Source organism: Squalius cephalus, assembly GCF_949319135.1.
Source record: "Squalius cephalus genome assembly, chromosome: 19".
Taxonomy (NCBI): Eukaryota; Metazoa; Chordata; class Actinopteri; order Cypriniformes; family Leuciscidae; genus Squalius; species Squalius cephalus.
Genome location: NC_137140.1, coordinates 36,564,871 through 36,580,254, shown reverse-complemented (window position 1 = coordinate 36,580,254; position 15,384 = coordinate 36,564,871). Strand labels below are relative to the sequence as shown.

General features: G+C 42.3%; 1 protein-coding gene across 1 annotated transcript in view; it reads left to right on the top strand.

Moving 5' to 3' along the window:
• Positions 1-341: 341 nt before the first annotated feature.
• ryr2a (ryanodine receptor 2a (cardiac)) overlaps positions 342-15,384 on the top strand; it is a 109,888-nt gene continuing 94,845 nt past the window's right edge. The window contains exons 1-10 of the mRNA XM_079850766.1: positions 342-451; positions 1,214-1,318; positions 4,113-4,133; positions 6,132-6,146; positions 6,808-6,882; positions 6,975-7,053; positions 7,728-7,840; positions 8,555-8,654; positions 10,098-10,194; positions 14,226-14,300. Of these exons, the coding sequence (XP_079706892.1) occupies positions 1,286-1,318; positions 4,113-4,133; positions 6,132-6,146; positions 6,808-6,882; positions 6,975-7,053; positions 7,728-7,840; positions 8,555-8,654; positions 10,098-10,194; positions 14,226-14,300 (608 nt within the window). The 5' untranslated portion in view covers positions 342-451; positions 1,214-1,285. The remainder of the gene's footprint in view (positions 452-1,213; positions 1,319-4,112; positions 4,134-6,131; positions 6,147-6,807; positions 6,883-6,974; positions 7,054-7,727; positions 7,841-8,554; positions 8,655-10,097; positions 10,195-14,225; positions 14,301-15,384) is intronic.

The window sequence follows — 15,384 nt, the reverse complement described above, 5'->3', positions numbered from 1 at the left end:
GAGGTGTTGTGTGTTCAGGATGATGATGAGGTGTTGTGTGTTCAGGATGATGAGGTGTTGTGTTGTGTGTTCAGGATGATGATGAGGTGTTGTGTGTTGTTGTGTGTTCAGGATGATGAGGTGGTCCTCCAGTGCTCCACCCTCCTCCATAAGGAGCAGCAGAAGCTGTGTCTGGATGATGAGGTGTTGTGTTGTTGTGTTGTGTGTTCAGGATGATGATGAGGTGTTGTGTGTTCAGGATGATGATGAGGTGTTGTGTGTTCAGGATGATGAGGTGTTGTGTTGTGTGTTCAGGATGATGATGAGGTGTTGTGTGTTGTTGTGTGTTCAGGATGATGAGGTGGTCCTCCAGTGCTCCACCCTCCTCCATAAGGAGCAGCAGAAGCTGTGTCTGGCTGCTGAGGGCTTCGGGAACAGACTCTGCTTCCTCGAGTCCACGTCCAACTCAAAGGTACGACTCTTATACCTCAGGCAGATCGTTATTACACTGCACCAACAAAACTCACAATGACTATTGCAATAACTCTGACATTCCAGAGATTCAAGTGGCGGAAACTTTTTCCTTGCAATTCTGACTTTTTTTCTCGGAATTCAGACTTTATGAGAAAAAAAAGTCGGAATTGTGAGAAAAAGTCGCAATTACCTTTTTTATATTTTATTCAGTGGCGAAATAAGCCTCCATAGGACAGTTTGACAAGCGTGAAAGTTATAAAAATAATAAATACACGTGACTTGACTAAAATATTATAAGAAGTATGAATGTTAATGAAAATCATTAAAACAGTTTTTTGTAGGTAATAATTATTAAAAGCATGTGCAGTCACCAGTGTGTGTATCAGGTGTGTTTGAGACTGTCCTGCACTGATGGAGCTGAGTGTGTCTGTTTAATCATCTCCCTCATAAACACTCCTCCTGAGATACAGCGAGCTTCAGTTCTGCTCTCGCTCATCATCTCAGCTCAGACCATGACCTTTGACTGACCCTGTTCTTAGACTGATTAAGGTCATGTGGAAACACTCTCTATTTTAATACTGATCAGAACATGTCGACTCAAGATGCTCATGAACTGACATGATTTTGCAGGTTTCAATGAAGTTTTGAACCTTTTTAGGTCTTTACCCGTCAGAGCAGCCGGAATCCTCTGAGTTTCTGTAAATGTGACCTTCACCTAAATGACCTTAATGACCTAATGACCTAATGACGTGTTTTCCAGAACGTTCCCCCGGATCTGTCCATCTGCACGTTTGTGCTGGAGCAGTCGCTGTCGGTGCGAGCTCTGCAGGAGATGCTGGCCAACACTGAGGAGCGAGCGGAAGGGGTGAGTGTGTGTGAGTGTGTGTGTGAGTGAGTGTGTGAATGTTTGTGTGAGTGAGTGAATGAGTGAGAGAGAGAGTGTGTGAGTGTTTGTGTGAGTGAGTGAATGAGTGAGAGAGAGAGAGTGAGTGAGTGAGTGAGTGAGTGAGTGAGTGAGTGAGTGAGAGAGTGTGTTAGTGTTTGTGTGTTTGTGTGAGTGTTTGTGTGAATGAGTGAGAGAGAGTGAGTGAGTGAGTGAGTGAGTGAGTGAGTGAGAGAGTGTGTGAGTGTTTGTGTGTTTGTGTGAGTGTTTGTGTGAATGAGTGTGTGAGTGAGTGAATGAGTGAGAGAGAGAGAGTGAGTGAGTGAGTGAGTGAGTGAGTGTGTGAGTGTTTGTGTGAGTGAGTGTGTGTTTGTGTGAGTGTTTGTGTGAGTGAGTGTGTGTGAGTGTGTGTGTGTTTGTGTGAGTGTTTGTGTGAGTGAGTGTGTGAGTGTTTGTGTGAGTGTTTGTGTGAGTGAGTGTGTGAGTGTTTGTGTGAGTGAGTGTGAGTGTTTGTGTGAGTGTTTGTGTGAGTGTTTGTGTGAGTGAGTGAGTGTGTGAGTGTTTGTGTGAGTGAGTGAGTGAGTGAGTGAGTGTTTGTGTGAGTGAGTGTGTGAGTGTTTGTGTGAGTGAGTGAATGAGTGAGTGAGAGAATGAGTGTGTGAGTGTATGTGAGTGAGTGTGTGAGGAGCGAGTGGAAGGGATGAGTGAGTGAGTGAGTGAGTGAGTGAGTGAGTGAGAGAGTGTGTGAGTGTTTGTGTGTTTGTGTGAGTGTTTGTGTGAATGAGTGTGTGAGTGAGTGAATGAGTGAGAGAGAGAGAGAGAGTGAGTGAGTGAGTGAGTGAGTGAGTGTGTGAGTGTTTGTGTGAGTGTGTGAGTGTTTGTGTGAGTGTGTGTGAGTGTGTGTGAGTGTGTGTGAGTGTGTGTGTGTGTTTGTGTGAGTGTTTGTGTGAATGAGTGTGTGTGTGAGTGAGTGAATGAGTGAGAGAGAGAGAGTGAGTGAGTGAGTGAGTGAGTGAGTGAGTGAGTGTGTGAGTGTTTGTGTGAGTGAGTGTGTGAGTGTTTGTGTGAGTGAGTGTGTGAGTGTTTGTGTGAGTGAGTGTGTGAGTGTTTGTGTGAGTGTTTGTGTGAGTGAGTGTGTGAGTGTTTGTGTGAGTGTTTGTGTGAGTGAGTGTGTGAGTGTATGTGTATGTGAGTGAGTGTGTGAGGAACGAGTGGAAGGGAAGAGTGAGTTTGTGTGTGAGTGAGTGAGTGAGTGTGTGTGTGTTTGTGTGTGAGTGAGTGTGTGTGAGTGAGTGAGCAGAAGGGGTGAGTGAATGTGTGTGTGAGTGAGTGATTGGAAGGGGTGAGTGTGTGAGTGAGTGTGTGTGTGAGTGTGTGAGGAGTGTGTGAGGAGCGAGAGGAAGGGGTGAGTGAGTGTGTGTGTGTTTCTGTGCGTGTGTGTGAGGAGCAGTGCAGGATTAAAGCAGAGATCTGGAGGAGTAAATGCTGAGTGCAGCAGTGAGATGCAGTGGGTGTGAGAGAGAGAGAGAGAGAGAGAGAGTGTGTGTGAGAAAGAGGGAGAGAGACACAGATGGATGCTGGCGATGCAGAAGTGTCTCACTGCGCGTGAACAAGCGTTACATGTGGAGGAGGAAAAGGAAGATCAAAACCAATCGCTGCTCTCTCTCTGACTCACTCTTTAATGGTGACGGTTCTCTTTCAGGTCCAGTTGGCAAGATCACATTTGCAGGCGAGCAGAGGATGTGATGTCAGTCGCATTTATAGAAGTCTGATGTGTGGATGAGTTTAGTCCTACTCAGTGTGTGTGTGTGTGTGTGTGAGTGAGATTCCTCTCTATTTAGGAGGGCTGGGCAGACTGCACCAAAACACACACACACACACACACACACACCATTAACATTAAATGAACGTTCACATCAACATCTGAGACGAGACTGATCAGAAGATTTACAGAGAGATTTGAGATCTAAACACCTTTAACATTTATATTCGTTTTATAGTGTGACTGCTTCAAGATAACAGCAGCAGTGGCACACTTCAGCCAGAAATACACATAATTAACTCACGCTGCTCTTCCCAACAACAGAAGGGACAGAAACACCCAGTCTCATGAAGATTCCAGATGCTGAAGTCATGTGATGTTTTTATGAGAAACAAACTGAAATGTGAATCATTATTGACTAAAATTCCTCAGATCTCTCAGATCTCACTCTGGATTGATGAGTTAATAAAACACACTAGCCTCACTGAGACTAAACCGGGATCATCCGCACACAGGATTATATAGACATCAGTGTAACATTCCTTCAGACGTGTTTGGATCATGCGATCGGAGGTTCATCTTCTATCTTCTGTTTCCTTCTCATTCCAGCTGTGACTCATTTGTTAATGATCTAATAATTAATTTGACTCTAATCATGTGATCATGCTGCAGGAAATGATGTTTTATCTTTTGTTTTTGTGACTAAAAACAAAAAAGCCTTTCAACGCTAAATAAAACATCCACATCACGGTTCCGTTCATTGACGAGCAGAGGCGGCCCTGAGGTGACCTCCTGTTGACCTCACGACCTCTGATGACCCCACAGGGTTTCTTTATGCAGAATAGTGGTGGTTTTGGGTTGAGTGTGGAACAGAATTAATAATAAATAATTAAGGAAGCTGGAGATTTCCCATAATCCTCTGCTGAAATGAAGGAGCCTGATGTGTTTCTTCATGATGATGGAAGCATGATATTTCCTTTCTTTTCTTTCTGTTGTGTTTCCATCACTCCACAGCTCATAGACATGGAGAAATGGGTACGTGGATTCACACTCACGCACGCTCGCGCACACACACACGCACGCACGCACACTCACACACACACAGACACACACACACACACACACACACACTTGCATACACACACTTGCATACACACTCTTGCATACACACTCAAACACATGGACACACTCTCTCAGACACAATCACACACACACACACACACACACACACACACACACACACACGCACACTCACAGACCCATGCATATGCTCTCTCACACACACACACACACACACACACACACACACTCAGGCATCACACTTGCACACTCACACACACACACACACACACGCATAGACACTCACTCACACACACACACACACTCACACTCACAGACCCATGCATATGCTCTCTCACACACACACACACACACACACACACACACACACACACACACTTGCATACACACACTTGCATACACACTCTTGCATACACACTCAAACACATGCGCACACTCTCTCAGACACATTCACACACACACTCAGGCATACACACTTGCACACTCACACACACGCATAGACTTTCACTCACACACACACACACACACACACACACACACACACACACACACACACACACACACACACACACACACACTCACTCACAGACCCATGCATATGCTCTCACACACACACACACACACACACACGTGCGTACACAATCTCAGATGCATTCACACACACACACACACACACACACTTACTCACAGACCCATGCATATGCTCACACACACACACACACACACACACACACGTGCGTACACAATTTCAGATGCATTCACATACACACACACGCGCACATGCACTCACTCACACACACACACACACACTCACTCACAGACCCATGCATATGCTCTCACACACACACACACACACACACACACACACACACACACACACACACGTGCGTACACAATCTCAGATGCATTCACACACACACACACACACACACTTACTCACAGACTTACTCACAGACCCATGCATATGCTCACACACACACACACACACACACACACACACACACGTGCGTACACAATTTCAGATGCATTCACACACACACTCACACGCGCACATGCACTCTCACACACACACACACGTATATACGTTACTGCTGCATGGGTGTCGTGCACATGATCTGAGATCAGCATGTTCCTCATATCCAAACACTCCGCATGTTTTATTTGACTCTTCTTGTCATAGTTTCACCCCATTGGGCTCTTTTGGGTTCTGCCTTCATGAAAGGAACGGCTCAGACTGAACTGAGAATAATTTACTCTAATACATGCGATTCAAACCCGTATGACGTTCGTTCTGCTGTGAAACACTAACGCAGACGTGTAGCAGAATGTCCACGCTGCTCAGCTGAAGAACGACAGTCGCGCGTGTTTGAACAACAGGAAGGTGTTTCTCATGTTCACATGAACCGTCCTTCAACACTGTTCTTCCTCAGTGTGTTGGTCTTGTTTTCCAGTACAAATATATAAAACATTCTTCAATCAAGATACATTTCCATCTCCTTCAATATTTAATGATTGAAGAACGTTTATTTCAGTGATTATAGAGTGCGCTTACTTTCTTCTTCCTCATTTAGATTTGTGTTTGAGAGCTTCATTTGATCAGGAAAGTATTAGATCATGTGACTGACTCTGAACTCCGAGTGCTGTTTTCAACAGTATGCAGTATGCAACACTTCAAACTGTAGTGTGTTACACTGTCACATGACCTCATCAATGATGACATCAGTTACCTGGAGATAAAAAGCATTTTCAAATCAAATAAGACAGCTGATATGACTTCCTGTATATCGAGCACGTTGCATTGTGGGATAGAGTATTTGATGTTGTAGTTCATACTGCATACTCCTGTATGTTAGTGTGGTTATCGATCAGAGCATCGTGCGGCTGTAGATTCATGATGCAGATGAGCTTCTATGTGTCATTAACTGTGCCTTTTTTTCTTCTTATGGGCCACAGAAATTCATGATGAAGGTAGGAGTCTGTGTGTGTGTGTGTGTGTGTGTGTGCGTCCCTGTTGTTGTTGTGCGTCCTGTCATCACAGTCATGTGATGTAGTGTAATGTAGCTGTACTGTGAGCTAATTCCAGTGAGGCGAGAGTGAGCACTGAAGTGAGTCTAATGAGAAAATAAAGGTCCTGTTCTTCCTGTCCTGAAGCATTACTGCAGCCATTACCTGACACACACACACTCGCAGCCTTAAGAGAGCCATTAACACACACACACACACACACACACACACAGGAAGTGCTGATTCCCAGGAACATCAGCCCTCACCATGGAAAAACACTCTGATCTGTCGGGATTCTTTGTTCTTTTATGGCATTGTAAATTGCAATATGTGTCCTTTTACTGTATATACAAATGTTTTAAAATGAGTTTTATAAATATCCTATTAAATATAGTGTATATAAATATTATAATTAGATAAAAAATATTTTTGTGTGTATATTAGTGTATGTATGTGTGTGTTTGTTTAGGGTTGTTTTGTGATTCTGCTGTGAACTGAACAGTCATGAGTTTGTATCAGTGATCAATGCTGTGTGTGTGTGTGTGTGTGTGTGTGTGTGTGTGTGTGTGTGTGTGTGTGTGTGTGTGTGTGTGTGTGTGTGTGTGTGTGTGTGTGTGTGTTTCAGACGGCGCAGGGCGGAGGTCACCGGACGCTGCTCTACGGTCACGCGGTCTTACTGAGACACTCTTACAGCGGGATGGTGTGTGTTACTCTGATGACACGTCACGTGTGTGTGTGTGTGTGTGTGTGTGTGTGTGTGAGGTTCATGTGTTGATGTGTTTCTCTCTCCAGTATCTGTGCTGTCTGTCTACGGCTCGCTCGTCCACTGACAAACTGGCTTTTGATGTGGGGCTTCAGGAAGACACAACAGGTGATGTCACTTCCTGTTTACAGATAAAAGTCATTTTTCTCAGGAACATGTGCTGGTCATATTTAATCACAAAATCAGGAGAAAGGAATAAAAACAATGAGAATGAAGCCTGTTCTCAGGAACGTTAGGCGTTTGTTTTGTTGCAGTGTGACATTATTTTTATTATCATGAATGATTCTCACTGTCAGACTGAAGGGAATCATGGGAACGAAAAGCAGACCCAAGAGTTAAAACAGAACACAGAGAGGTTGAGGGTTTAAAACAATCTTCACTCAAAAATTGCCAGTAAACTTCTCAAAATTACAAATAAATGGCAAGTAACACACTGAATCATAAGTGAAATGTTGAACTAGAAAGACTAAAACAGTATTTTCTTGTAAAAACGAACTTCTAACTTTATGGGAACGTTACTTTTGAATGTTCTCTGAACGTTCTGGAACAAGTAGTAACATAGTAGTGACAAAACGTCAGATGAACGTCCAACTAAAACGTTCCATGAATGATGTATAAATAATTTTCTTGTGCTGATGTTTTGAGAACATTATTAACGACCAGATAACTTTGAACAAACACTATATTAGTGCAGTGTGCATGTTCCTCATGCTCTCTGACTCATGATGTGAAGCTGTAAAGGATGCTTGTAGATTTATAAGACACGCGTGTTGCGTGTGCAGGTGAGGCGTGTTGGTGGACCATCCACCCGGCGTCCAAACAGAGGTCAGAGGGCGAGAAGGTGCGCGTGGGGGACGATCTCATCCTGGTCAGCGTGTCGTCGGAGCGTTACCTGGTGAGCTTAACACAATCAAACCCTGATGTGTCTGATGTCAGTCCAGGATCTCCTGCACATTGATTTATTTAGCACACACTTTTATCCAAAGTGACTTACGGATGAGGAATACAATAAGTGTTCATCTTAAAGGTGCAGTGTGTAGTTTTAGCGGCATCTAGTGGTGAGGTTGCTAATTGCAACCAACAGAAGTTACGGTGGCCGACAGGAAGTGATGTCGTCGTCTGAGACAGCAGAGAGTAGCCAGTTAAACACTGAGGTTTCTTTATAAACATTAAGAAATTAGGTTTACTTGATTGTCAGTGTTTTATTCTCTGACTTTAGCGAGCTTCTCTGCACGAAGAACAACATAGTGACGAAACGTGTTTGTCCGCTCAGGGCCACTGTAGAAACATGTGGATGTAAGCGGACCCGCGGTGTGTGTAGAGAGAAACACCTCATTCTAAGCTAATAAACACATAACGCTTCATTATGTAAGGTCTTTGTACACCACTGATGACATCGTTATGTGTATGATATTGCATTTGTGTCAACAGATCCTCCTAAATATTACACACTGCACCTTTAAAGAGGCAATAAACATCAGAAATATAATACAGTAGTATACTCTAGTTATATAGTTTCAGACATCATTCAGAATAGTAACAGCTAGATGTGCTTCTGTCTTATTAAATCACTTCAGTGTTTGAGTGACAGCTCTGATCTCTGTTCCAGCACTTGTCGTACGGTAACGGTAGTTTACATGTGGATGCGGCTTTCCAGCAAACACTGTGGAGCGTCGCGCCGATCTGCTCCGGCAGTGAAGTGGCTCAGGGTGAGTGTGTGTGTGTGTGAGTGAGGGAGTGTGTGTGTGTGTGTGAGTGTATGAGTGAGTGAGAGTGTGTGTGTGTGTGTGTGTGTGTGTGTGTGTGTGTGTGTGTGTGTGTGTGTGTGTGTGTGTGTGTGTGTGTGTGTGTGTGTGTGTGTGAGTGAGTGAGTGAGTGAGTGAGTGAGTGAGTGAGTGAGTGAGTGAGTGAGAGTGTGTGTGTGTGTGTGTGTGAGTGAGTGAGAGTGTGTGTGTCAAGTCAAGTCAAGTCAACTTTATTTATATAGCGCTTTTCACAATGCAGATTGTATCAAAGCAGCTTCACAGTATTAAATAAAATAGTACATCAGTGTTTGTTTCTAGTGTAAAACGTCCACGTTTGGTAATGCTGATCAATAGTATCGTTGATTGATTAATTAAATTAAGTATCCCCAAATATCCCCAACTGAGCAAGCCAAAGGCAACAGTGGCAAGGAACCGAAAAACTCCATCAGGACCTAATGGAGAAAAAAAAACACCTTGGGAGAACCCAGGCTCAGTCGGGGGCCAGTTCTCCTCTGGCGTTTATGAACTAGAGACCGGATTTAACTGTAAGATTAAAAGTATTATATGAATGCCTGGCTGAAGAGATGCGTCTTTAATCTAGTTTTAAACTGGGAGAGCGAGTCTGAGCAACGAACAGTATCAGGAAGACTATTCCAGAGTTTTGGAGCTAAATGTGAAAATGCTCTCCCTCCTTTGGTGGACCTGGATATCCTAGGTATGACCAAAAGCCTCGAATTTAGTGACCTTAAAGAGCGCGATGGATTATAGGGCGATAGAAGATCCGTTAAATAGACTGGAGCTAAGCCGTTTAGGGCTTTATAAGTCAGTAGCAATACCTTGTAATTAATACGGAACTTTATAGGTAACCAATGTAGAGATGATAAAATTGGTGTTATATGATCATATTTTCTTGATCTAGTAAGAACTCTAGCGGCGGCATTTTGGACTAACTGTAGCTTGTTTATAGAGGATGCAGGACAACCAGCTAATAAAGCATTACAGTAATCTAGTCTCGAGGTCATGAACGCATGAACTAACTTTTCTGCATCAGAAACTGATAGCATATTACGTAGCTTAGCAATGTTTCTAAGGTGTGTGTGTGTGTGTGTGAGAGTGTGTGTGTGTGTGTGTGTGTGTGTGTGTGTGAGAGTGTGTGTGTGTGAGTGAGTGAGTGAGTGAGTGAGTGAGTGAGTGAGTGTGTGAGTGTGTGAGTGAGTGAGTGAGTGAGTGTGTGTGTTTGTGTGAGAGAGAGTGTGTGTGTGTGTGTGTGTGTGTGTGTGTGTGTGTGTGTGTGTGTGTGTGTGTGTGTGTGTGTGTGTGTGTGTGTGTGAGTGAGTGAGTGAGTGAGTGACTGTAATGTCACACTGCGTTCCACTTCCTGGTCATTTAATCAGCAATGTGTTTCAGGCTTCCTGATTGGTGGAGATGTTCTGCGGCTGCTGCATGGTCACATGGACGAGTGTTTGACCGTCCCGTCAGGAGAACATGGAGAAGAACAACGCAGGTCAGAATTCAGAGACGTCTAACGTTCACTGATATGCAGGACTCTGTTATTCTCCTGTTTATGACTGTGAAGCTGCTCTGAAGCGATCTGTAGTGTATAAAGCGCTGTAGAAATGATGATTTGACTTAAAAATCCTTTTTATAAAGAATAAAGGCAACAGGTTTATTAGTTAACATTAGTTAACAACGTTAGTTAGCATGAACTAATAATGAACTGCACAAAGATTAACAAATACAGTAACAAATGTATTGTTCATGGTTAGTTCATGTTAGTTAATACATTAACTAATGTTAACTAATGAACCTTATTGTAAAGTGTCACCAGAATATACATTTTTGCTCTGAAATATTTGATCAGATAGACATTGAGAATTGTTGGTCCTCATCCAGTAAATCATAAAAAACTGGTAAAGGTCATGCAAATTCATTGGTTAAAAAGCACAGGAGCACTGAAGAACGTTCAGCTTAGATGCTGATATTTATAGTCCAGAAACTCTGAGTGTCGGGCCTTTAAATGCTGTTGTGGTAAATGGGGTGAAAAGGGTTGAGGAGCTCTGGTCTGGGTGATGTGGAGATGCTTGTGACGTGTATATCCGGCATCTGGGCGGCTGATGGTCAGCTGTGTGAGTAGAGCTTGATTAAACACTCTTGATGGTTTTGGTTTCAGCACTCTGAGGGTTTCAGTCTTCCTCTGAGGTCGACCGCTGTGGTGGATGTTGTTGGCATTCCTGTAAAGAGCTCAGAGATCTGGACAGTGTTGGGCAAAAGTAATGCATTTCAATATTGTGGTACTAATTACTTTTTATGGAAAGTAATGTGTTGCTTTTTCTCACCTGGCTGAGGCTTGATCTCTTTGATGCTGTGATGCATTCAACAGCACAGTCTATATAACACACACCTTCAGTTTCTTTTAGAAACACATTTAGAATGTATTTTATTCTGAATACATATTCCCTGACTCTTTCCTCTGTTCGCTCATTCGTGTCTAAGTGACTGCGTTATGGAGAAGTGAGAGAATTTTAATTCAGTACTTTAAAAATGTTTAAGCAATTTAATTAAACTAAAATGTAACGTGCATTACTTTTTTAAAGCAGTAACTCAAATATTAATGCATACATTTATAAAGTAATGCATTACTTTACTCGTTACATCAAAAAAGTAATCTGATTACATAATGCATGTTACTTGTAATGATTTACTCGCTATATCAAAAAAAGTAATCTGATTACGTACGGCACCTTACTTTTAATGCATTACTTTACTTGTTACATGAAAAAGTAATCTGATTAAGTAATGCACGTTACTTGTAATGCGTTACCACAACACTGGCTCTGCATATACATTTGTCCTCATATCTGGAAATCTATCAAATCAAAAGAGGATCAAAATAAAAGTATCTAATATGCAGATCCTGAATGAGGAGTTTGATCACGCTGGTGTTGTAGAGCAGAAATAGGAGGGAGATGAGATGCGGAGTATGAGGCCTTCGACATGTTCCTCGAGTGTCTTCTGTGTATCGCAGTGCTGGTTCTGCTGATGCTGAAGTAGGACGCTCACTCGTTCTTCAGCAGAAACTGAGGCCCGGATGAGAGTCTCTCGGGTCTCGTGGTGAGGTTATGTGAGACAGAATGAGATCTCGTGTGATTGTATGTGTGCTTCTGTAATTACAGAAACACCTGTCCTCTCTGGGACATCAGACGGATATAAATGTGTTATCCTGTTCTTCTCTCTACAGCAAACTATTCAACCCAGAAAGAACTGTTTCAGTTCACTGAGAGATTGAGATCCAGAACAATCCCTCCTAAACAGTGTTGGGGAAAGTTACTTTTAAAAGTAATGCATTACGATATTGCTTTACTCCCAAAAAAAGTGTCTAATTGCGTTACATTACTTTTGTGTTACTTTTTCTCACCTGGGATGGGCTTGCTTGCTTGTTCTTTAATAACAACAAAAAAAGATCTATTTTTGGCATATTTATGCATATTTACTCCTGTACAGTAGAGGGCGCCGCTCAAACAAACCCTTCAGCTGCTGTTCTGTGCTGGATTACAGAACAATATAAAACAGGAGAAGGAAGTTCAACACTCTAATCTAAAGTAATTTTTGCTTATTAGTATGGTTGAATTAGATAATTGAAGGTCAGCAGCAAAGACATTGGTTAATAAAGTGAGATTAAATACATAAAGTATATTTGTGTAATTTAATATAGTTAATTAAAAAAGTTTTGTGTAAAATTTTGAGATTGGATTTTACTGTTCCTATTCATTTTTAGGAATACTGAATGTTTTCGTGCAAGTGAGACGAGCATGTTCACATTTAAGGCTGATTTATAGTTCTGCGTCGGACCTGCACCGGAGCCTCTACGCTGTAAGCTACACGTTCATTTATACTTCTGCGTCGTTGTCCACGTTGGCATGAAGAGGGAGCATGTGAAACCTGAGGGAGGGGTTCTAGCAGACCAATCACAGCGCTTGCGTCCGCGTAGAACTGACGCGTTGTTACATACACACAGCCTACGACCCAGCTACGGCGAGAGCTCGACGCAGAAGTATAAACTGGGCTTTAGTCTAGAACTAGAACAACCATCATGTTTACACACACACACAGACACACACACACACGCCTCCTCACTTTATTTCTCTCAACACGGGGACAGGAGAGCTGTCAGTCAATAAATGTGAAAAAGTAACTAGCGTTACTTGTTTGAAAAAGTAACTTAGATATTTTGTTGTAAATTGAAATGGTAATGTGTTACTTTACTAGTTACTTGTAAAAGTAATCTGATTACGTAACTCTAGTTACTTGTAATGAGTTTCCCCCAACACTGCTCCTAAAGCTAATAAGAGCTGTGCATGTAAACCTCACTCCCCTGATCTCAAGAGGCACGCTAGCGACTGACGCTGTAGAGACTGATGACTTTAGCGTGCTTGTTAGCGCCGGCTCGAGGAGGACCGTTACATAAGCACCTCAGCTTCACATGTAAGAAGTCTGCTTGATTTTCTCTTTAACTGTGTTTCTCGGCACCGGCGGCCTTGAGCGAGTCACGTCTGCTTCTGAATGCATGATGAATTCAAAGAAGCTTTTATCCATCCGTCTCTTTTAACTCGAATAAGAGTTGTTGCATGAGTGTTACGCAAGCGTGTTGTGGGAGTGTGTGGAGGTGTGTGTGTGTTTCTCTCTCACTGGTGTGTAAAGCAGCAGTAGATGAAGCAGAAACGCTCCCAGTGCACATCATGTCCCAGACGCTGACAGTGGTTCCTCTGCAGTTTGAGGTCAGGCGGACACATCGAGCTGAACGAAGTCTTCACGACCGTTGTGTGTGTTCTCACATGTTTTGATGCACGTCTGCAGTCTCAGCTCTGCTTCTCAACCTCCAGCTGCCTTCAAGAATCTCACACAGAGTACTAGCGTTTTAATGTGCTGGGTTTTGATTGGTGCTTTTCTGTTTGCTGCACAGGAAGTGACGTCATTATTGGTGTAAATAAAGGGCTATATAATATACAATATTTATAATATATGCCCTCTCATATTGATTTTCAAGGGCATTTTTACCTTTCATGAGGGCTTTTTTCCAGCCATATAAAATTGTGTGAATCCATAAAATAAAATAAAACAAAATAAAACACTTTAGTTGAATAATTTATCTGAAATTATAATTAATTTGACAATCAGAGCAATTATGGCTATTAATTATAAAATCCAATCAACACCAAATACAAAGATAAATAATGTTTTGAAGTGTTGAATTGTCTCTGAGACTGATCTAGTATTATATCTGACGACACACACCACTAACACACACGAGTTTTGCATCATTGACTCTGTTATTTTCCTGTTTATTACTGTGAATCTGCTTTGAAATGATCTCTATTGTATAAAGCGCTGTAGAAATAAAGAGGACTTGACTAGTTTGAAGTATTTTGCTCAGAGCTCTGCTTCGTTTGTTGATTCTGCTTTCATTATTCTGTGGACGAATATAGTCTGCTATGAAGAGCTGTTATTCAGTGTGTGGTGGTGTTTTTGTCTCTTCAGGACGGTGCATTACGAGGGTGGAGCCGTGTCCATCCACGCCAGATCCCTGTGGAGGCTGGAGACGCTGCGAGTCGCGTGAGTGAACGAGACGCTCAACACCTGATCTGGACATGAGCTCATCTCTATTCTCCACTGAGATCTGTTCAGCTCAGCAGAAACACTCAGTGCATCAGTGAACTGTTTACACTACCAGTCAAACATGTGGAAGAATTAGGATATGTTTAAGTTTTATAAAGAGTCTCTTCTATTTGATCAAAAATACAGTAAAAACAGTGAATATACAGTAAAGTGTAGTTTATTCCTGTGGTCAAAGCTGAATGTTCAGCATCATTACTCCAGTCTTCAGTGTCACATGATCCTCCAGAAATCACTCTATGAGGATTTCAATTTAGCTCTATTTTTAATTCACACTTTTAAAAATGCACGTGACATTTCTGATTTCATGGGTCTTTACTGATAAAGTAGAGCACAGACTCATGTTTGACCCTGAAAGAGCCCATGATGCCGCAGTGATGATGTCATCGGGTCTCAGGTTTGACCCTTCTGGCAGCAGAAGCAGCGCTTGTTCCCATGAAGCCTTTAATTACACACTGCAGGACGTCTGACTAAAAATAATCGGAGGACGCTGAAGTTGGAAGCGTTTTATCAAAAGTGGCATTTTGGGGTTGGGGCCAAATTGTGGAGCAGGAGCCCAGCACAGTTCTACTTCTGCTTCTTCATCATAAGCATCACAGCTGCGTAGACGTCATTTTACTCATGTTGTTCCCAACCTGTAAGAATCCCTTGAGCCGCTGTTTGTCTTGGAAGAGTGCAGTTATCAGATCCAAATAGCAAAATTAATTCACCATGAAAGTATCAGAACATATGACTCATGCGCTATATACAGTCAAACCAGAATTTATTCAGACGCCTTCAACATTTCTCACATTATCTCAGTTTATTCGCTATAGTTTAAAAAATTTTAATAAAATATGAGCAGAACTCAGTTGATATTTGACTGGTTTTGTCCGTCCTTCTGTTAGACTGTCTCACACATGAATTATGTTGAATATCTGTCAGCTGTTAAATTTAACTACACTATTAGATAATACCAGTTTAGCTCAACCAATCACCAAGCAATGCTTCATTGTGTTCAGTCTGTGTGTAAAAAGAGCATTAG